The sequence below is a fragment of the Neolamprologus brichardi genome, chromosome 1 (genome assembly GCF_056152115.1).
Source record: "Neolamprologus brichardi isolate AB-2024 chromosome 1, ASM5615211v1, whole genome shotgun sequence".
Classification (NCBI taxonomy): domain Eukaryota; kingdom Metazoa; phylum Chordata; class Actinopteri; order Cichliformes; family Cichlidae; genus Neolamprologus; species Neolamprologus brichardi.
Genome location: NC_142104.1, coordinates 42,837,482 through 42,860,351, shown reverse-complemented (window position 1 = coordinate 42,860,351; position 22,870 = coordinate 42,837,482). Strand labels below are relative to the sequence as shown.

At 40.3% G+C, this 22,870-nt stretch overlaps 3 protein-coding genes across 6 annotated transcripts in view; 2 read left to right on the top strand and 1 right to left on the bottom strand.

Annotated features, from left to right (window-relative positions):
- The window catches only part of dis3l (DIS3 like exosome 3'-5' exoribonuclease), a 40,446-nt gene extending 37,013 nt beyond the window's left edge, over positions 1–3,433 (top strand). The window contains exon 18 of the mRNA XM_087842680.1: positions 1,572–3,433. Within this exon, the coding sequence (XP_087698806.1) occupies positions 1,572–1,886 (315 nt within the window). The 3' untranslated portion in view covers positions 1,887–3,433. The remainder of the gene's footprint in view (positions 1–1,571) is intronic.
- tipin (timeless interacting protein) lies at positions 2,764–15,781 on the bottom strand. The gene is made up of 8 exons (XM_087842705.1): positions 15,691–15,781; positions 13,100–13,247; positions 12,754–12,844; positions 10,370–10,445; positions 9,923–10,045; positions 9,773–9,836; positions 8,728–8,943; positions 2,764–3,636 (listed from the first exon to the last, which is right to left on the bottom strand). Exons 2-8 carry the CDS (start codon positions 13,233–13,235, stop codon positions 3,392–3,394), a joined length of 951 nt encoding a protein of 316 aa, XP_087698831.1. The 5' UTR covers positions 13,236–13,247; positions 15,691–15,781; the 3' UTR covers positions 2,764–3,391.
- On the top strand, positions 15,567–22,707 carry LOC148106519 (uncharacterized). 4 transcript variants are annotated; one of them, XM_087842684.1, is made up of 5 exons: positions 17,189–17,324; positions 17,664–17,724; positions 17,930–17,992; positions 20,739–20,783; positions 20,876–22,707. In XM_087842684.1, the coding sequence occupies exons 4-5, from the start codon at positions 20,744–20,746 to the stop codon at positions 21,829–21,831; spliced, it is 996 nt and encodes a 331-aa protein (XP_087698810.1). In that variant the 5' UTR covers positions 17,189–17,324; positions 17,664–17,724; positions 17,930–17,992; positions 20,739–20,743; the 3' UTR covers positions 21,832–22,707. The 4 variants fall into 4 exon arrangements, with proteins under 4 accessions (XP_087698825.1, XP_087698810.1, XP_087698814.1 ...); XM_087842688.1 differs by having other exon boundaries at positions 17,189–17,435; XM_087842699.1 differs by lacking the exons at positions 17,189–17,324; positions 17,664–17,724; positions 17,930–17,992 and adding an exon at positions 15,567–15,583.
- The last annotated feature ends 163 nt before the right edge of the window (positions 22,708–22,870 follow it).

Below are 22,870 nucleotides of genomic sequence, written 5' to 3'. Positions count from 1 at the left end.
GCTCGAACCGGCAACCTTCCGATTACAAAGCGAACTCCCAACTCTTGAGCCACGATCGCCCCAACAACATCTTTTCTTTCATTCATGGATTTATCCTGGGATAATAAATGTCAAAGGGCAAAGGCAACGCTAACAACATAGCTTACTGATGGATGACACATGTGGCCAAAACAAGATTCATTTCAGAAAGACAAAAGCATCATCTAACTGTTAATAAACCCCCACGCTCATGCTAACTGTACTCACCCTTTCCTCGCTTGGAAACCTTAGCCCAAACACAACTCGTCCACCACAGCATTGACTGCTGTCAAGCTATGATCATATTAAACAAAGAGATGATGATGATATTCAAAAAAACAAATCAACAAAACAACGACCTCACTGTGACACTTGACCGAGATCACAGTGTTAATGAATGTTTTTCTCCCCCCTCTGCTCCAGTCTCCACGTCGTGTCAATGTTAGGCTACGTTCACTCTGCAGGTCTTGATGCTCAATTCCGATTTTTTGATCAAATCCGATTTTTTCTGTCTGCTCGTTCACACTACAGATAAAATGTGACAGCAAACGCGCTCTAGTGTGAACGCTCAAAGCTGCCGCATGCACAAAAGAAGACGTCACACACAACGCGCTCTGTTTAGACTCAGAGCAACAGCATTGTTTGACTGATGACCCTTAATATAAAGACTTCGGACTTTACGTTTCCCAATTTTTGCTTTAAGTTATTTTGTTATTTACATAATAATGTAAATAACCTAATAATGATCCTTATTGCTGTTTTAGAGGAGCGCTGCTTCAAAGGATAGTTGCAGATTTCTGTCAGAATCTGCAGATTATACAGTACAAATAAAATGTTCATGTTTCTCCAACGTTGTCTTCCCAACAGTTTCACCGGATGGTCAGGAAGCGTTCGCGATGTCTTCTCCGGCGCTGATAATTGGCGTCTGTCTTGTGTCAGTGACGTAAAAGACGGATTTAATGCGACATGACCATCAAACAGCAGTCGCTTTCTGAAGCATCAGACATGTATCGGATTCAGGACCACACACGAAAGTGACCCAGATCGGATTTGAAAATATCGGATTTGGGCCGTTCACACTGTCACACCATGATCGGATATGGGTCGCATAGGGTCAAAAAAATCGGATTTGATGCGCTTTCGCCTGCAGTGTGAACGTAGCCATAGAAAGCCCAGTAAAGAAAGTTTGTGTGCGGATGGATGAACGTTTGTTACATGTTGTATAAAATGCTTTCAGTGCTCTATACCAGGCCTTTTACCATCTTTCCCATGTTAAATATAGAACTATAAATATAGCTCTGCACATACGTATCCAATTTATCCTGTTTATGAACAAAATTGTGGCCCAGTAGGAAGCTCTGTGTGAGGAAACCTCTCCACTCTACACCACTGTCTACTTAGCTGTGATGCTTCTTTGCCACAGTGCTGAGAGGACGGCTGTTATATATTACCTGTCATTGCATAGCACTCCATTAGACTGTTTTCAGTAGCTACCATTACTGTGCATTGATTAACTGAGGAATACTGTGACTTACGTTCTCTGCTCTCTGCAGGTTCGTATTTCTGTCCACTCTTCAACTTGCCACGCTGACCGTCTAAACCTCGAGGTCATCAGCAACAAGCCTCACCACAGTGCCAAGTCCCAGCAGCCCAGCCCTCAGGGCCGCAGTCAGCTGGTCAAAGAGGTGGTGCGTCAGAATGAAGAGGCGCTGGCTCAGGAGAAGACAGCCCGCCGCCCCAAACTCTCCAAAGAGGAAAGAGAGTTTCGTCAGAGCAAAACTCCCAGTCTGTACTCTGTTCTGGAAGAAATCAGAGAGTTGGCTCTGACGGATCTGGAAATGGCTTCACGCCTCCCGGCAACAGCATAGAAACGCTGTAGCCCAGCTTTAGCTCCAAGTCAAGCAGTCGCTTGTGAGAACTGCACACTGTGCGCTAACAGAACAGTGATCATTGAAGATCACTCCACTGAGTAATCCAGCTCATTCTCGTAGCTGCAGGTTGTGTGTGGACAAACCACACGAGTGAGTGACGTCACAGGAAAGCAAACACAAACACAATATTAAGTAAAAACATGTCCCGCGATCTTTTTAGAAACCAGAGTCAAACCGAATCAGTGGATACGTTCTGTAAAAGTTAGTTTTTAAAACCACATCAAGTTAAACTTAGTTGTTAAACGTGTTAATGCCAGCGAAGTGTCAGCAGTTAGTTTGACAAGACCTAGTACCAACTGCAAACTAGTCAAACTACAGCAGGTTAAAGAAGTCTGGTAACAAACGGCTTTTCTCTCAGCAGCAGTGATCTCAAGATCTCACTAGTGGGATCAATGTCTGGTATAAATTAAATGTCTTGTGTTATAGAACCATAAGAACCATTTTTGGTGAGTTCACACATATCGTACCATCTGTGACCACGTCATACGAAACCCAGCACGAGTATTGTTCTGGAGATGATAAAACGTCCACTCGTCCATTTTCTTCTGCACGTCCTGGAATCTGTCCCAGCTGTCATAGGGTGAGAGACAGGATACGCCCTGGACAGGTCACCGGACTCTGATAAAACTTCAAGTACTTTTTGCAGTGGGCCACAGTCATGTGACCATGTCACTCATCATTAGCAGAGACTTTAAAATAAACCCGTAGAGTAATGAACACACCTGAGTGATGTATAAAACTAGGATGTATTTATCTTATAGTTTGTATATCAAGAGCCTGTATAGAAAACACCAACACCAACATTTTAAGGACATTTTTATTGTTTGAACTTAAACTGGTAAATAATCAGAACTGTTTTTTGGTTTGTGGATTTTAAGATTGTTTTCTAGAACCACCAACAGAAATATGAAATGAACATAATTTTAATATGTGTGCAGCGGCCTGTAATTAAAATGGTGTTTTCATGTCCCTGCAGTAGCCTAGAACAAACCAAGCTTCATAATTGAACGAGCACTTAATGCTTGGAAGAGGGTGATGGTCAGTTGACAGCTCACATCCTACACACTGGGTTACAGACATAGAGCCTTTATATATAAACATGTTTGCAACCAAAAGTCTGCCAACAGTGAAACTGGAGAAAGAAGAAACATCAGAGCTGGAACTGGATCAGCTGTTCACATATTTTTCTGTAACATCTAAATACCAACACATCGTAAATACGTTTAGGATTTGGACTTTAAAAAATAAGAGAAACATTTATTTCCATTGATTATAAATATAAATGTCTTTGCTAATCCAAAGCTGACGTCACAGTAGGAACATGTGCACAAGATAAAAACCACCAGAAATGCACAACATTACTCGAATGAGCACGAAAATTGGGAAACCTTTAAATCTGCTCACTGCCAAAGCTTTTCAGCAGAAACTGCTGCACGTGAACGTTAATCCCCTCCTACACAGTCGTTGCTGAGTTGTTGCTCAGGGCTCAGGCCGGGCTCTTCCTCAGCAGGCTCAGAGTCTTTGGGGGGAAGCGGGCTGGTTTGTTGCGTGGAGGTGTTGTTGGTAGGCTCGAGGTCAGGATCTTCTACAGTTTCATCTCCATCGGTAGGACCGTTGATGACATTTGGTGAGGACGCAGCTGGAGGTTTGTCTCCTAACATGTCAGCAGTCTGAGAGTCTGAAGGGCCTGAGAATTAGAAACAGTGATGGTTTCAGTCAACACAGACACACTCAGTCTACTACGATTTATAAAAGACAGGAAAAACATCACATCTGAGAAGCTGAGATAATGAAAAATGAAACAGTAAACTGCAGGGTTCAAACTCATTGTTCAGGGTCAAATTTAAGCACTTTCAAGGTCCATTATCAAGCTTTTCCAGCACATTACCAAAAAGAAGAATGCATGTTTCACTTTGCATCACCTCAGTAAGACCATGTAAAGATTAAAACAAATCTTAGGTTGACTTAAATGTTCTTTGTTCCTCTTTTGTTAAAACAGAGAAAAATGCACCACACAAAAATACTGAAAAAGGAAATGTTTGTCTTATATGCATATAGTGCACAAACTCAAAAAACTCATTTCTCTCAAAAATGCAGATGTGCAAATGTGAATCAACTTGTTAGAGATGCTCATCTCCACAAAAACAAACACACAAAACAAGAAATCTGCACAAATGAATGAGTCTGCTCATCAGATATTGATTCTTCTTTCCTACGTGACACAAAAACAGGAGACAGATGTTTGTTACTGTAACTAGTTAAGCACCCACACCACCAAAAATGGGGGAAAAGGGAGGAGATCACATTTAATCGGTTATAACACGAGGTCAGAGCTTTTTGTTTTTTCCTTTTTTCTGGCTGGAGTTTTGCTGTTTTCAGTTTGTTTCTATTTATTTTGAATCCTTGTATTTATAAATTGGTTTATCTTCACATAAAACCACCCTCTACAATGGATATATTTATGAATTGGAGCATTATATGGAATTCCACATTGTAACATGGATAGACAGATTTCAAAATAGCCAGCTGGAATGTTAAGGGGTTGAATAACGGGATTAAGAGGAAGAAAATATTAACATATTTAAAGTTATCAAGAGTTGATATAGCCTTTATTCAAGAAACGCACATGTGTAAGTCAGAAGCCTTAAAACTTAAATGTTCCTGGGTAAGTCTTTTCCAGTCCTGGAACTGGTAAAAGTAGGGCAGTGTCGGTTCTGATTCATAAAGCAGTTAGCTTTACTGAAACAAAAGTAATAACAGATAAGGAAGGTAGATTTATATTGGTTTATGGACAACTACTGGACACACCAATAATTTTATGTAATATCTATGCACCTAATGCGGACATACCCGCCTTTTTTCATAACCTGTCACAGTATCTTTTGGAATTAGAAGGTGCACAAATAGTGGTAGGAGGAGATTTTAATCAAATACTGGATCAAGACTTGGATAGATCACTTCCTAGGAGAGGCACAGAGAGTAAATCTGTAGTTGCCATAAGGCAGATGACCTCAGATTTAGCTCTGAATGATATTTGGCGGACAATGCATCCAGAAGGCAGGGAATATTCCTTTTACTCTCCGCCTCATAATGTTTATACTAGAATCGACTACTTTCTTATTTCTGCAGCCTTAGTGAATAACTCTATAGATTCAAGTATTGGTAATATAGTATTCTCGGATCATGCGCCAATTTTTCTGTCTTGGAAATATTTTACAGATTCCTCAAAGCCGCAGATGGCGTTTAAATGTGTCCTTAATTAAAGACTCTGGGTTTATTAAATTGATAAGAGATGAAATACAATTTTACAAACAGACAAATAATCGAGAGGACACTACATTGGCTACTTGGTGGGATGCTATGAAGGCATACTTGAGGGGGAGGATAATTTCTTACACTTCCTTGAAAAACAAGGCAGCTAACAAGAATATTATTATGTTAGAAGCCAAGTAAAGGCACTTGAGGCAGTTACGTTGAATAAAATTGTTAAATATACGTTGAATATACTGTACAACAGAAAGGCAGAATACGCTTTATTTCGCATTAATCAAGCATATTGAGAAATGGGAGAAAAGCCGAGTCGTTTATTAGCATACCGTCTTAAACAGAAAGACAGTATGAACCAGGCATACGACAATCAGATGGGCTTATTTCAACTTCTATTAGACATATAAATGATGGATTCAGGGCCTTTTACAATAATCTTTATTCTACATGAGGTAGTTTAGATGAACAGAAATTTGAAGCATTCTTTACTGATTTAAACCTGCCACAGCTTTCTACTGCTGACCAGCAGGTTATAGATGCTCCAATTACAGTGGAGATTACCCGTGCAATTAACAGTATGCCACTTAATAAAGCTCCAGGATTAGATGGGTTACCATTGGATTTCTATAGAGCATTTGAGGATATATTAAGTCCCTGTTGCTCGATGTTTATAATGAGGCGTTCAAAGTAGGCTCATTACCTCAGTCAATGCACTCTGAACTTATAACATTTATTCTTAAAACTGGGAAAGACCCTTTAGACCCAAGTGGTTACCGCCTCATATCTTTGCTGAATTCTGACCAAAGAATCTTGGCAAAGGTCTTAGCGGGTCGATTAAAAGTAGTAATGGCGAAAATAATTAATTCAGACCAATCTGGTTTTGTTCCAAATCACTATGGTTCAGATAATATTAGGCGGTTGGTTAATTTGCAAAATGATGTATATGATTCAGTATATCCAACAGTGGCCCTGTCGCTGGATGCTGCAAAAGCTTTTGATTGTGTTGAGTGGGATTATCTGTTTAAGACATTAGAAAAGTTTGGTTTTGGTGATAATTTTATTAGGTGGATAAAGATATTATATGATTCGCCTTTAGCGCGAGTATTGACGAATGCGCTCATATCAGACCTATTCCTTTTACAGAGATCCACAAGACAGGGTTGTCCCCTTAGCCCCGGGCTTTTTGTAATTGCTATAGAGCCTCTGGCACAAAAACTGAGAAATAATGTAAATATATTTGGAATTTCGATGGGTAATAGTCAACATAAGCTTCTGTTATATGCAGATGATATGTTGTTACTTATGACCCAGCCTGGGAAAGCTTTACGCTGCTTTCAGGGTATCGCGTCAACTGGGATAAATCAGAGCCAATGCCTATGTCAGGACACTGCCCCCGTACTTTATTTAAACAGTGGGAGTTTCGGTGGTCCGTGAATGGTTTGAGGTATTTGGCGATACAAATTACCTCGGATTACACTAAGATGGTTCGAGCAAATATGGAGCCAATGTTTGAAAGAATAAAAATGGAATTTGGTAGATGGTCCAGAGTGCGTCTCACAATATGGGGTAAAATGAGTTGTATTAAGATGATGACTGCAGCCATGATCTTTTATGTTTTATCCAATATTCCATTACACATTCCAGATAAGTATTTCAAAGATCTAGACTTTTTGATCCGGCAGTTTCTTTGGGGTAGCTCACCGCATCGTTTAAGTATTAAGAAACTTCAAGCGAGTGCAAAACAAGGAGGTTTTTCATTGCCTAATTTCCAATGGTATTATTGGGTGATGAACTTAGAGCTTGGTTACCTACTGCCCCAGTTAAACCCATCTGGTCCCATATAGAGACGGAAGTTAATGGCGGCATTTCTCCTTGGAGGGAGCTGTTTGATACCAGTCATAAAACTACCCATCCTATAATTGCAAACGCGAAGACATTGTGGTGTAAATTACATAGGGTGGGTCGCTGGGACTTTATTAAATCACCTTCGGCAACCTTATGGGGGAATAAAAGAATTTTAATTGGAGGGACATCGGTTGACTGGTTACAGTGGCGTAAAGCAGGCATCCTTAATGTATCAGATTTATTTAAGGGAGAACGGGTGGATTGGCTCCCCTTAAGGAGGACTAATAACTAAAATCTGAAAGTTTAAAGTCGATGAGTAAATCATGCTCCGGTAATAAAATGGAAATGGTCTCATATCACCATCTAGTGTTATAAATTGTAAACACATTTTTCTGGGTGAAGGCTCATAATAGAGACCGATCAACAGGTCATTTTCTTTTCTATGGGTCTCATTTAAATCCCATTACATCATTTCTGTGGTAAATGAGGACCCTGAAGAACGATTTACTGTCACTGTTAAAGATTTGTAGACAGCTGGCTCTGTTTTAACTAAAGAGGAAGTAAAAACAGTTTGGATCACAAGTGTAAGGCAAAAACAAAAATACTACGCCTAATTGAAGCTGACACCAGATGGGCAGTAAAGAAATCAATGTTTTCTACATGCTTTGCCTTTTATTACCAAACTCCACACTAATGTGATGAATCTCTGATGGTTTGGACGAACTGTGCAATACGGGAACTCGTCACTACTGTGATGACCTTCAGGGTTTCTGGTGGATATATACACTATATCCACTTCACTATAGTGTAAGGATATTCACTCACCACTCATCATCCAAATCATTGAATTCAGGTGATCCAGTAACTTCCACAGCTGTATAGAATCAAGCACCTAGGATGCAGACTGCTGCTACTAAGTGGAACGACAGCAACTCAGCCATGAAGTGGTGGATCACGTAAAATCCCAGAGTGGGGGTCAGTGGATACTGAGTCAATCGCTCCAAACTTCACGTGGTCTCCAGATTAGCTACAGAACAGTGCACAGAGAGCTTCGTGGAATCCATTTCCATGGCCGAGCAGCTGTAGTCCAAGCCTTACAACACAGAGTGCAACGCAAAGCATGGGACACAGCGGTGTAAAGCACGCCGCCACTGGACTCTAGAACAGGAGAGATGCAGTCTATGGAGTGACGGATCACAGTTCTCGATCTGGAAAGCCGATGGACAAGTCTGAACTTAGCAGTTGCCAGGACAACAGAGCTCCAGGTTTGGTGGCAGGGGGATTTCGGTGTGGGGTTGATTTTCAGAAGTTCAGTTTGGGGATGGCTTCTTCCTGTTCCAGCATGACTGGGCACCAGTGCACAAAGCAAGGTCCACAAAGACATGAACTCTGGCATGGGAGTCCTGACCAGAACACCACTGGGATGAATTAGAGCAGAGACTTTGAGCCAGGCCACAGGCGGACGTCGTGAATGGGACGTGACTCAAGTTCATATGATACGATATGACATATTCAATGTTTTGCTTTTTGTATTTTCATATAAAGTTAATACACCAATAAAGCTAGATGATCTTTATGAACCTTCGCTGGATGTTTTGTAGCAGATTCATTAATTATTTCTGTTATATTGTGTCCCACCTGTTTGATGCATTTTTGCCATTCTTACCAGTTTGCTGCTGCTGGCGTGCGAGCCTCTTTTCCAGGGCCCGCTGTCTGTTCAGCTCGATGCGTTTCTGCTGCTCTTCGGTCAGAGAGGGAGTAGGTGGGGGAGCGAGGGCTTCGGCAATCTGCCCTTGGGGAGCATTAATGAAGATCTCTCTGCTGAATAGATCAGGATCCCCAAATGTTTCCAGTTCATGTTGTACCTCTTCGTCACCAGCACCTGAACACAATTTCAAGCAATGCTGATAATTAAGTCCTGTGGAATATGGCAAGTATTTCCTGTGTGCACCTGCAGGTGTGAATCCACCGTAGGGCTGTTCGATATAACGATAAATACGGTTTGATGATATAAAAACGTCCATGTTGCATTTTACGCTATTGTTTGTTTCGTGGTGTCGCAAAATAAACTGTTTACAGCAATATTTTTTCATGGTTTTGATGGTCGCTGTAGTGGCTATATTCATTTCTTAAAGTTCTCTCTTTCTCTTATATTTAATATAACCACACTACGGACAGACAAGCGCTTGTTTTTATGCGTTGTCGTTAGCAACAACGACGGTAACAGCATCGCGTGTCCGCTTGTTTATTTTCCACATAAACCTTTCACAATAAAGCTCAAGATCCTGTTGAGACTTTTCAAAATAAACTGAATCATGTGAAAGAGCAGATTATTTATGGACGAGAAGTAAAAAAGAGCCGCCAGGTGCTAAAAAATAAACCTTAGACTCAAACGTTAGAACAGGCTTTTCCCCGCAGCACGCCGTGTAATAAACACTCACAAAGAAAACGGCGCCGTTACAACTTATGTCTAAAAATGTATCATTTCATGCATCGGTTAAAACACTCGACTCCAGCTACACGACGCGCAGCTGGAAACACTTCACGCAAGTCGAGCTGCCCGAGATTCACAGAACTTACAGAAAATGTTACATTTTTGTGATTTATATCGTTATCGGACAATAGAATTCTTATATCGGGATATGAGATTTTTGTCATATCGCACAGCCTTAATCCACTGTATCCCCATCAGTAATGATTTTTTTTCTTACCATCTGTACTTGTGAAGTCTTCATGTGTCAGGGGCATGTCCAGTCGTATTCGTTTAAGACATGTCTATAAAAGAAGGAGTAAAAAATGACAAATTGTGAACATTAGGAATCCCACAAGCTTGCAGGAAATATTCCACTGCTTCCTCTCACCTGCACTTCCTTTTTGCTGCCGAGCCTTTCCACTTTGTCAATAAAATCTTCAAATTGCAATTTGGGGTACAACCTGTGGGCCCAGTTCTCCATCTTCTGCATCAGCAGCCGCAGGTCTGCAGCCTAATGGGGCCAACATCAAAAACAGTGAGTAGTGATATGAAAGAGGGCTGCGTGTGATAGGACGTTTCTTCTTCCCACTAAAAAAACGACTTCCAGTCATTGGAACAAAAGACTTATTAAAAAAGACATCTTAAGTTGGTATAACCAACCTTTGGTTCACCTCACTCATTTTTGACCACGACAGAAAGAGAAACTTTTGACCTTTTAGTCTCAAACTAAATTTAGGACATCTATTTCAAAGCTGACAGGCCAAACAGATTCAGCTCAAAAACCAATGTTCATTCACATCTGGTAATTGGTGGGACAGATGTTATCATATCCTACCTCGTGTCCTTTGCCTTTGAACTGGATATTGTCAAAGAGAGTGCCCAGAGCTGGAAGCCCTCGATCTGATATCAGCCTGGGAAAAAAATATTAAGACTAAGTTAAACCATTAATGGATTACAAGCAGGGTTAGCAGCACATCCAGGCATATTTGGCTTATCCAATTCAGGATCGTGGATGGCTGAAGCCTATCCCAGCAGCCAGGTCGCCAGCCTGTCACAGGGCCAACACAGACAGACCCTGGAGTGCCACTGGGAGACCACTGGGAACAAGCCTGACTTATTGTTGGCAATACTAACCAGGTTCACACTATAGGTGTACAGAGACTAGAGATGGACCGATCTGATATTACGTATCGGTATCGGTCCGATACTGACGTAAATTACTGGATCAGATATCGGCGAGAAATAAAAAATGTAATCCGATCCATTAAATATCAAAAAAGCACCTCACAAAACTTGCTACACAGCGTAACTCGGCTCATAACCGTAGCACGTAGCAGCAGTGTGGTCACGTGATAGAGCGGCTGTGTGTATTTGTAGAATCGCTACCAAACCAGCATTTCATCTCCGAGGAAGTTTTCCCAGAGAGAAGTAAAGCAAGTGTGTAAGTTCATCTCTGAATGTCTGTAAAGCATTCCCACGTTAAGCTTAACAACCGATATATGGAGCGACTGCCTCTCTCTCTCTCTCTCTCTCTCTCTCTCTCTCTCCTGCTGCTACTTCAATCATGAAACTGATCAATGATCAGCTGATCGTCTCTCTTCTTTGTTTTTGGCTCACTTCTCACCAGAAAGAGGAAACCAGAGGCTGAACAACAGCAGCACGTTTAAGCTTGATCAGCTGTTGTTAGAATTTATTTAATATTATTTCTACACCAGGATCTTTTTCTACAGCTGACGTAACTGTGCAGGGGCGGATCTAGCAAAGTTTAGCCAGGGGGGGCCGATAGGGCATGAACAGGGAAAAGGGGGCACAAAGACATACTTTTCTTTCTTATTCTCATTTAAAATGTCGAGCTTTTAATAAATAATTATCTGAATCTTACACCCAAAGTTTTAATCTGATGTAAAATGTATAGAAGTCCATTACTGTATATAGTAACTATTAAGTCTAATATACCCTAGTAAGCTGTAGTACTTTTTCCTTTGGGAAGATACCATCTGTGCAGTCTGCAAGTCTGCAAAGATGTTGAATCTATTTAATTATTCTTGAAAAATAATTTATTTCTGTGCATTTTTTTCACACTGCATCAAATTAAAGTTGATTACGTCGATTAAGCATCATGAGGTGGAGGGTGGTTCCCTATTTTTGGTTATTTTTTTGCTGGGAGTTTTAGAGCCCTATTAGTTCGGTTGCTTACTCTTTAAAATACCAGAATAGGGAGGATGGAGCAGGTTTAAGTTTATTAGATTGATCAGTGTTGCTGAACTATGAAATATTTTGTTGTATTTTTTACATACAGGTATAACAGAATAGCTTTAGTGATGTTGTTTATTTAAACCTGAGTATGAACTTATACAAAATTCAGCAAGATATTAAAAAAACTGTTTTATTGATTAAAAAACACTATATCGGATTCATATCGGTATTGGCAGATATCCACATTTATGATATCGGTATCAGACATAAAAAAGTGGTATCGTGCCATCTCTAAAGGAGACTGGAAACAACTAATACTAAACACACTAAAGACAGTTACAGCACAGTTTTCATCATGCTATACTCAGGGCACGCTGAAATGTGATGGGAGGTCCAGCAAAGATAATCTGAGTCTGAAGACAACCTGTTGCTTCTTGGACTGGGGCTGTAATCCAGCAGCACCAGCTCTGCTTTTCATGTGTGACATAACCAGGGCATCCATCTTTCTCACACATCCAGGGATGTCTCCAACGCGCTGACTGGGAATTTTGCCCATCCAAATGATGAAAACAACAGTGGTATTAGAGTCGTTCTTCTTTAAAGGACTGGCAGAGTGAAGCTGCACCATCATCACACAGATGAGGTCATCTCTACCCGCCGCTAAAGCGTAAGAAGACGCTGCAGTACTCTGCTGAATGACAGGTGTCGCCACTCAGATAACATCACATCACTTTTTTTGTGCAAAGTTCTTTCCACAAACTTACGTTTCAAACATTTGCAACAACTCTGTGTGTCAGTGTCTCTGAGCTCCTGTGCACGATTATTATTCAAATGGTGATAAAAACCAGTGCAGTCACAGACTGGTGTGTTCAACCTGGCTGCAACACTGATAGTCTGCACACGTCAATCGATGATTTTGGCCTCCTTGTGTCCCAGCTCACACAAGATGACATCAAATTCCTATTTAAATGCGCATTTTAATGCATTTCAACCCTCTGTCGTAATAGAAAATGTCTTTGCTACCTGTGGGAGTCCAGCTTGGGTTGGGGTCTCTTCACGCCTCTCCTTTTAGCAGCAGGGACATCAGCCAGCTGTGATACCTCACCTTCATCTCCTGCATTGAAAACACATGACAACAGTGTTTCTAACTCATTCTGTTGGCAGCGTGATAACTTCAAGCTTATCTTTAAATCCAGACAAATTATAGATTACAGAAGAAATGTGCTGGTTTGAACAGTATGAATCTTATTTTTCTATGTGATTCTTCATTAAACCATGAATTTAAAATCTTTCTCCTCACATACAAAGTTCTGAATCATCACATCTTAAAGACCTCATAGTAATCCTGTAAGAGCACAGCAGCATCTACCATCTGCAAAAGGGTCTCCTTCCTCCTGGCCTCCCCGGCCTGGGGAGTGTGGTGGTGGGAGTGGGGGAAAAGCTTCATCCTCTATGCCGTCATAGTCAGGAATGTCATGCGGGCTGTTTTCCTGTGGGTCAAGCATGGTGAGTCGGTCCTGTAGACAAAGTAAAAGACGTGTGAGCCCCAGTCGTCAACAGCATCAGCATCAAGTTACATGAATTTAACTGCAATTTGAAAAAATGACATTTATTTCTGTGAGAGTAATTCTTTACTGTGTTACAACATCAACATGAAAACCTAAAAACTGGCATTTACTTTTTTTTTTACATCAACAGGAGGAGCTGTACAGACTCATCCCACCTGGAATTATACCCCAAATTCTGAAATGTACTATTATGATACATTAATGGTCCATTATGTTTGTTTCACAGTTATATACTAGAGGTGTGAATCACCATACATCCCACGATACGATATTATTGCAATACTTAACGCACGATACGATATTATTGCAATTTTTAAAAATATTTTGCGATATTCAGATTCTGTACATAAAGGTAAACTTTATCAATATTCATTTTCTCTAATATCAAAGTCTCACACTCAGTCTTTCTCTCATTTCAGTTTTATTGTTGACAAACTGAACGGTTTGTATTACAGTCTAGTCCAACTTAACTGAATCAACCATCTGGTACAATTATAGCTATTCTGAACTATGCAGTTTATGAAAACTATGCAGCCCCTTCAGCAACTGAAGAATTTGAAAGTAAATTAAAACAAAATATAATTTTACATGAAATAAAAAAGTTTTAAACTTAATTAAAATAAAACATGTCTTAAATTAAAATAAGTAAACTGTCATGTTTATTGCTGCCAAAAACAAGTTAAACACATTTGGACAGTGAAGGAATGTCAGGATTCTTGCTCAGAAAAAGGATCAACATGCTCTGAAGTCAGAGCACAAAAAAAACAAAATATCGATTTCTGCTGTCCCTGTATCCATACATTATTAGCAAACAAAATATCACCATACTACACAGTATCCATTTTTTCCCCACCCCTATTATATACATAATACAATTTATAGATTTGTATATATTTACATTCTATCAGGGATGCACTGGTTGAGAACCTTTGGGCTGATAATGACATTTAAAAGTTACAATTTGGATGAATTATTACTGTGATACTTTCTTTGGACTCTGTAGAACCTCAGAAATATCATTAAAGTAACAGGTTTGTTTTAAAGTCTTTCAGCTGTTCAGTAAACATCATCGTCATCATCATTTATATAGCACTTTAAAAACACACCTGGTAGACCAAAGTGCTGTACAATACTAATATAAATATAGTAATAAAATAGCAAAAACCAAATATAGCAATAAAGTAAACTCTTTTGAGCCAAAATGATGTGACACAACAGACACAAGAAAAGAAAATCTTCTACATTGTTTTGCTGTTCATACTAATGCTACCCTTTGTTTTTGGAAGGTATTGAAGTTCAAAGAACAGGCTATACGTCTCCAGTGGACTGCTGAACAAATCAGACCCACGGTCATGTTGTGTCACTTTATTTGAGTGATTAGTCAGCAGGAATAACAGGGAATGACAAACTGACAGACTTTGAACGATATAAAACATAGGTGTCAAACTCTGGCCCGCGGGCCATATTTGGCCCGCAGCCTAATTACATTTGGCCCGCGAAGCCATACCAAATTACTATTAGAGCTGGCCTACTGGTATTATACAGCTAATATATATATTGTTTAGTATTAAGCTTTGCTTGTTCCATATTCAGTTTTTCAGCTAAACTTGTTTGAGTCCATAAGAAAAGATTCATTCTTATATCTGGAGGAATAAATATATTTCAATAAATATTAATGTTAGCTCGTGACTTTGTTCCAGTTTTGAATTTTGGCCCACTGTGTTTGAGTTTGACACCCCTGATATAAAACAAACAATTTAAACATTTAGAAGTTAAACATCTTCTCAGATTCATTTTGCTGCATATGTCTATGTATGTATTTGCTGTATAGAGTCATTTGTTTGGAACATTAATCTTGATGTAAACATAAACAACGTGTTTAAAAATGAACACTGACACAATTAAACACGACATGTGTGCACGGTGACTGCAAGCAGAAGCACAACGTTTGTGGACTGTTTGTATCCTCCTGTGGATACAAACCAGCAAGAACCAATCAGATCTCTGTCACTTACCATTAATGAAGTTTGACTTTTATTAATAAATAGAGAGCGCGGATATCGGGCAGGTATCACTTCGTCTGTTGGGCCTTTAATGGGATCGTCCGTGAAGCGGACACGTCAGTAGCTCGCAGACACAGGAAGGTGGCAAACTGAACAAGCTGCTGATCTGACCCAAACCCAAAGAGCTCCCACTCGACTCTGCAGGATTTCACGGTCAGAGCCGCAGCAGGACGCGAGTATGTTAGCGGCTACAGTTCAGACAGAACCAAACTGAGACTTTGGGTAAGTTATGAATAATGTAAGCTAACTGCTGTCAGATGAAGGAACTCTAAAGTGTGATGAGTAAATGAAACAGCAGCTCTGTTTAAAATGAAACGTTATTGTCATACCTGTTATGAGCAGTCGACAGAGAAACACAACTTTCAACTTCAGCCACTGCGATGCGCCTTTTTTCCCTCCACAGGAACGAATAAACGTCTCCTTCCTCGTGGTTGTTATTAGCGGTCAGCAAACAGCAAAATGGTGCGTTAGCGCCACCAAATGGAAAAGTCAAATTCTGTCAAACTATTTCGCCTTAAAAATGAAATATGGCCTGATGACTTTCACCTGAGCACCCAGAGAGCTGCTCAACCAGGCAAGATCAACTTTACTCATCACGATGAGACGTCTTCCCTGTCTCTGCAGTCCCTGCATCCCTACATGTCTCCAGTTGTCCTCTGTCTGTCTCCTCGGTGCATTTAAACCCCTGTTCCTCCCTGTCCTCATCGTCTGTTGTCCTCGCCCCATGTCTGTGCAAGTCTGCAAATTTCTTTATTAAATCATAAGATTCTTAAATTCATCACGTCTCTCTGTGCCTGGGTCCTCGTCAGGATACATGACATCACTGTTTTGCAACTTTGCGTATGGTAAAATGTATGAAAAGATCTTTACTGCAGATACTACTATGGCTCTGTAGATTTTTTATTTTATTTTAACCTATGTCGCCTCACCTTGACTGGCACATCTGTCTATCACTTTTTGGTAGTCAACTCTCTCTGTTTCACTGTTTCCTGTCTGTTTTCTTACCTGGCTCTTCCTGACCTTGTACTTTCTCCTCATGTTCCCCTCTTTCCTCTCTCCCTCTTTGGACTGACAATCATACACAAATAGATTGTATTCAATTAGATGAACAAATTACATTAATATGAAAAAAAAATAGTGTTAAGATCACTAATAAAAAGTCCTCTCTCAGTGTGTTTTCACCACAAGGCAAATAACCAAACCACGTGTTCATCTGATAAAAGATGTACATTTGTCCGCAGGCTACGGACAATTTTAAGTTTTACATTTTAAATATGCTATATAAAATTCAACGGGAGCAACAGGACGGTCAAATGTCGCTGATTCTACTACAGAGCAGGACGGGTTGTAGGGTAGCAAACATCGTGGGAAAACACAGTTTCAACACTGCAGGGGCGCACCTTGGACCAAGGGCAGGACACCTGCTATGAAAGGATGCTGAGAACCGCAGGTGAGGCCAAATCAAGAGAGGAAAAATCCGTGGAAAGCAAGTCCACAGACGCGTTGCAGCCGGATAACAGACACCTTTATGATACGTAGCTGCACAAAGTAATATGGAGGTGAAACAGGGGCAATTTTAGTCCATTTTTCGGGGTGCTTCAGTACCCCCAAAATGAATCAAAGCACCCCCAAAGATTTCTTACTTTTTTGACAATATTTGCTGTTTGTGGGACACACTACTAAAAATATAAAAAGCATACAGTACGTACTCGAGATGGAACATTTTAACAACAAAAGTATAGATAACCCCTCTCCCCTCCCAAAATGGTTTGTTCCAGCTCGCCTCTCCCCTGCTCTGGCGCCCTTTCTGCCAGAGCGACGGTGTCTGAGACGCAGCGGAGCGGAGGTGGAAGCGCCTGCCTTAAAACAGGACATATTAGCTGCATTTAACCCTAAGTTACTCTTTATATAGTTGGGTAGGAGTCAGGCCATGTTTCCTTTTAGCTGAAAAACATTACACAAGGTAACCTGCTGTGTTGAAAACGTGTTTTCCGGCGATGTTTCTACCCTACAATCCGTCCTGCTCTGTAGTAAAATCAGCGATACTTGACCGTCTTGTTGCTCCCATTGAAATGTATACAGCCTATTTAAAATCTAAAACTTAACATTATCTGTAGCCTGCTGTTGTTACCACTGTCCTGTTTGAAAAGGAGAGAAGCTGCTTATTTTGTCATATGTGCCGATATTAAACCCAAGGTACTTACTAGCTAACTGACTGGATTCCCATTAACCTTATAACTGCTGTTGTGTGTGTGTGTGTGTGTGTGTGTGTGTGTGTGTGTGTGTGTGTGCGTGCGTGCAGAGAGACAGCCAGGTTCATAATGGATATGAGGAAGTTTTTTCAAAAAAGGAGCCACATTCAGGTAAACGTGTAAGATCAAATGATCCATCAATAAAGGATAATGTTGGATCAGTGTTTCAATATTTATATCCTTTATTAGATGTTCATGTGGTTTGGTTATTTGCCTTTTGGTTGAAAGTACACTGAGAGAGGACTTTTTTATTAGTGATCTTAATAGTATTGTTTTTAATCTAATTGAATACAATCTATTTGTGTATGATTGTCAGTCCAAAGAGGGAGAGAGGAAAGAGGAGAACATGAGGAGAAAGTACAAGTTCAGGAAGAACCAGGTAAGAAAACAGACAGGGAACAGTGACAGGCACAACACAAACTGTTAAACTGGCAAAGAGAAAACTTTTTGAAGCTGAAGAGTGAGGCTGGTGCCATCCCAGATATGTTAACATTGTACAATCTTCTGGATAATCAGATCTTCCCCACACTGAAAACTGTTATTCAGGTTGCCCTAACAAACCCAGTTAGCAGCTGTAGCTGTGAGAGGTCTTTTAGTGTCTTGAGTCAGCTCCATACCTGGCTGAGAAGGACCATGGGTCAAAGCAGACTCCAGCACCTGGCTGTGCTGCGAGTCTGCGACATAGGATAAAAGAAAAGAAAAACTCTGCAGAGCCATATTAGTATCTGCACTAAACATCTTTTCATACGTTGTACCAGAGGCCAAGGTGTCTCCATTTTTCTAATTTTTTAATAATATTTTGTACATTTCAAGGACTCTTCTATTTTTGGAGTGTATTTTTATGTATCTGTATTGTATTATACAAACACTTTAAAAGTGAATCTCTGTCCAAAAAATGCACTCAGTTTACTTTTTACTCACTGTGAGCATCATTCATTATTCTCCTCAGTAATTAAGGTTAGGATATGTTTTTTATTCCAATCCATTCTTCAGCATTTAAATAACCTTGATCAGATTTGATGGTTTTGTTACAGACTTTACAAAAAAGTGTTTTGCTTTTCTTTCACAAATGTGGGATTAAATTGTGTTAAAATGCACAAAACAGCACAGACAGACTTGATGAATTTACGAATCTTATCATTTATTTCATTTACAAACACAGGTCTAACTTGAGTTTCACACAGTTTTTATTAGAAAACAATCAAATTGTTAAATGCTTAAAGTACACAAACTGTCAGAAATCTGCACCGTCATGAACAGAAATTTATTTGTTGATTAACCCTCCGAGGTCTAAAGCCCACGTTGTGCACATCAGCATCACAGATTTGTACAAATAAAGTTTATAACAAAGACATGTTAAATATTAAGTTGCCATAGCGATGCCTCCAGGGAAAAATGAGGGAGCAGAGCAAGAATGAGACCATATTAGTGGATATATGTTTGATAACTTTGCCTAACAACCATAAAGAAATGTTTTATATTTTGTGTGTTATTGAGCTTTAATCCTGCATGAAGGCCAAGATGAATCTCTTAGAGTAGAACTTTACAGGAACTATTAGAATAAATAAAAATAATAACACATTGACTGCTTTAGTCTTTTAGATTCACTTCTGTCTGTTTTTTTGTCTCCATTTAAAAGATATCAAACTCTGAGCAAAGAACTTGATGTAAAAAGAATCTCTGCACATTCCACAGTCTTTGCTGCTAAAGTGACATCACAGCATTTAAGCATGTTTTGAATGAAAACATCAGCATATGAACACAAAACTGAAGAGACACTGCAGCCGTATGAAAGCAGACCACTATTTAGTGACATTTCGACGTTTCCCTGAGGATTAACTGCTCTGTAATTTACCAAGAACTAAAGTAAGCTCAAATTTCAGTTTATAAACTTAAGATCATTTACTTAAATATATAAAGCCTGATTTTCCTGCCTGCCAGGACAGTATTTATGTACTTTACATTGTGCAAGACTAGACTATATTTTCCATCATAGAGAGGATGATGTGGATCTATTATTCAGGAAAACAAATGAAGACTTAACTGATGTAATATTTGACAAATTATACATAAATGAGAAAATGTTCTTAATCATATCTGAGTAACAGAAGCTCTTTTTAACACGATTATTTCTGAGACTGTTTTGTTCATTTAGGAAAATAGAGAAGACTTTTGTTCTCAAACAAACTATTAGAATTTCTGAGAAACTGAGGCTGCGTCCACATGTACACGGCTGTTTTTGAAAGCGCAGCTTTGTCTCTGCGTTTGGGCCTTTCGTCCACACCTAAACAGCAGATTGAGTCACTGAAAGGTGAGATTTTTAAAAACTCCTGCCAGGGTGGAGATTTTTGAAAACTACGTTTTTCTGTTTAGGTGTGGACGAGGAAAACGGACATTTACTCAGGCAATGTCAAAAGTGTGCGCCGCTGTTGACGCCACGCTGTGGCCACGTTAGTGTTTACTTGAGATCAATTTCTACAATGGCGGATGTAGACAACATACTGTGTCTGTTAATCTTAGTATCTGCAGGTTTTACACGCTGACATATACACACACAGTTACTGCGCCTCCATTTAGAAACACAGAGGCATCAGACGTGGCTTCTACATTCAAAACAGTCAGTTTGGAATAAATGTAATTTAAAAAAATGACATTTATGTATGCTGTATGCATTTTGTCCATTCCAAAGTTGTGAGTCTGTTCCAGCCAAAAAGCTGTCTTTAGTTATTAACATTTGAAACGATGAAGGCACGTGAAAGTAACACAAAATTAGCTGCTTTTCCAGAAAAAGACAAAAACTTTTCAGAAGTACGTAAGGTTTTGTGAGGTTTTCCCACCCAGGCTTCTAGACTTCTGATTGGCCAACATTTCTACACGGTTAAGATTTGGCGTGTTCTTGACAGCGTTTCACTTTGTTTTTAGCGTTTACATGTGGAAGAAGATATTTTCTCAAAACTGCACATATGGACTGGATTTTTTTTTTTTTAAACGAAAAAGGAAAACGTGCGTTTTCAAACATAGCCGTGTACGTTCGGACGCAGCCTGAAGTCATCACAAAAAAAGCAAATCCTCTGAACATTCTGAGTTGAGGTTTACTGATCATTGTTGTTTTGTGTTCCTTGTAGTCAAAATGAGTGGAATAGGAGATGGATTACAAAATTACCGTAATGGTAAGCACATGTGCTCAGTCTTGAAATTGATGAAAAACAGATTTTCAGCAGATAGTTATGAATGCTAATTAAAAGATTAAATGATCTTGCAGACCGGCAGGTTACCCCACAAAGGTTTTCAGGTGGAGATCGGGAACATGCTAATGAACCAGCTAACCAACCAGCTAACCAACCGGCTAACCAACCAGCTAACGAAGATATTGGTGGACTCCGGGGCTACGTGGTCGATCTTTATCTTGCTCTCCGTGATATTGGTCGGAGGCTGGATGCGCTAGTAGCTTCAGTATTGAATCAATATGACGATTACCTTTACGATGACGATTACAATGTCAACAATCGAAATATTAATGTGAGGGACAATAATGCCAATGTTGACAACAATGTCAACATTCAAAATATTAATGTGAGGGACAATAATGCCAATGCTGACAACAATGAACAGCATGAGGATCACAATGCTGTTGTTGTTGGTGGCATTGAAAATGAGGATTCTGATGAGGCATTTGAAGACTGTGAGGATGTTCACCAGTACATCCCAGAAGAGGATCCTCAGCCAGGTGTTTCCAGGAGGAGGTCTAGAGAGATGGATGAAGAAGACGTGGAACCAAACAAAAGAATCAGATGGAGCGAGGAGTTTTCTGATGATGACTCTGAATTCTTCTCTGCTTCTGACACTGATAGCGTGGGCTGTCCTCATGCTGGTAATATTGCCGATGAGGACATCAATCAGCAGGTAACAGAAGAAGAACCGCAGCCTGGTGGATCCACGAAAAGGTCCAGAGAGGAAGATGTTGATGAAGAAGGTCGTAATAGCAAAAAATCCAGGCTTGCACACTCTGATTCGGGGACCAGCTCAGCTGTGTACGACCACTCTGAGAGCAGCAGTGATGAACTTTTTGAAGATGCGCACGAAGAGCTTGACAACCATGAAGCTGGAGGCTCGAGGAAGCGTTCCCGAGAGGATTTTGAGGAAGAAGAGGAATACTTGCCTGTGTGCAAATTTCGGAGGTGTTCAAATGAGTCCACCAGCAGCAGTGATGAAGACTAAGACTATTTCGACGGGTTTCTTCAGTATCCTTTTAGTAGGCTGATGGCCTACTCAGGTGACCCCGAATCCTCCATGCTGCAATAAGCTGGGCATACACTGTGCTGCGATTTTTTTCAGTCGCGTTATTCAGCTCCTGCTCAAACTGATTGACTCGCAGGGGTGAGAAGTTTGTGCCGTGGCTTGTGTCCAGATCACACGCCGCACCGCCGTTCTACTCCGTCTTTTCACTCTCATTTCTGCGTTTGCGCGTGCGCAGTGTGAGACGCTGCGGTGACACCCTCAGGACGACCGACAGGATTTCAAACAGGTTTGATTTTCTTACGAGCAAACGATTGATGATCGGGAGCTGGTCGTGAGGCGTTAATCGCTTCTCGTTACCCCATGTAGACGATGCACGACACACGATCAAGGCCAAACTCGGGACGATGCCCAAAACGGTCGCACGACTGAAAAAAATCGGCTCAAAATGGGCCAAAAATCGCACAGTGTATGCCCAGCATTAGGCTGCCGGGGGATTCCCATGATGCACTGGGTGCTTCTTCTTCACCCACTATGTTTAATAGACCTCTCTGCACTGAATGGTACTTGTTATTAACCTCTGTCTCTCTTCCACAGCATGTCTTTATCCTGTTTTCCTTGCCCCTCCCCAACCGGTCGCAGCAGATGGCCGCCCCTCCCTGAGCCTGGTTCTGCTGGAGGTTTCTTCCTGTTAAAAGGGAGTTTTTCCTTCCCACTGTCGCCAAAGTGCTTGCTCATAGGGGGTCATATGATTGTTGGGGTTTTCTTTGTAAGTATACCTTACAATATAAAGCGCCTTGAGGTGACTGTTGCTGTCATTTGGCGCTCTATAAATAAAATTGTAAAGCGCTTTGAGGGGTCCTGAAAAGCACTTTACAATTTTATTTATAGATAATAAAATAAATTTATAGATAATAAATGCAATCCATCATTATTATTATTATTATTAAAATTGAATTAAAAATTGAATAGATGTCACTGTGATGATTTCTTCCCTCCATAGAAAGCTTAGACCCAAATG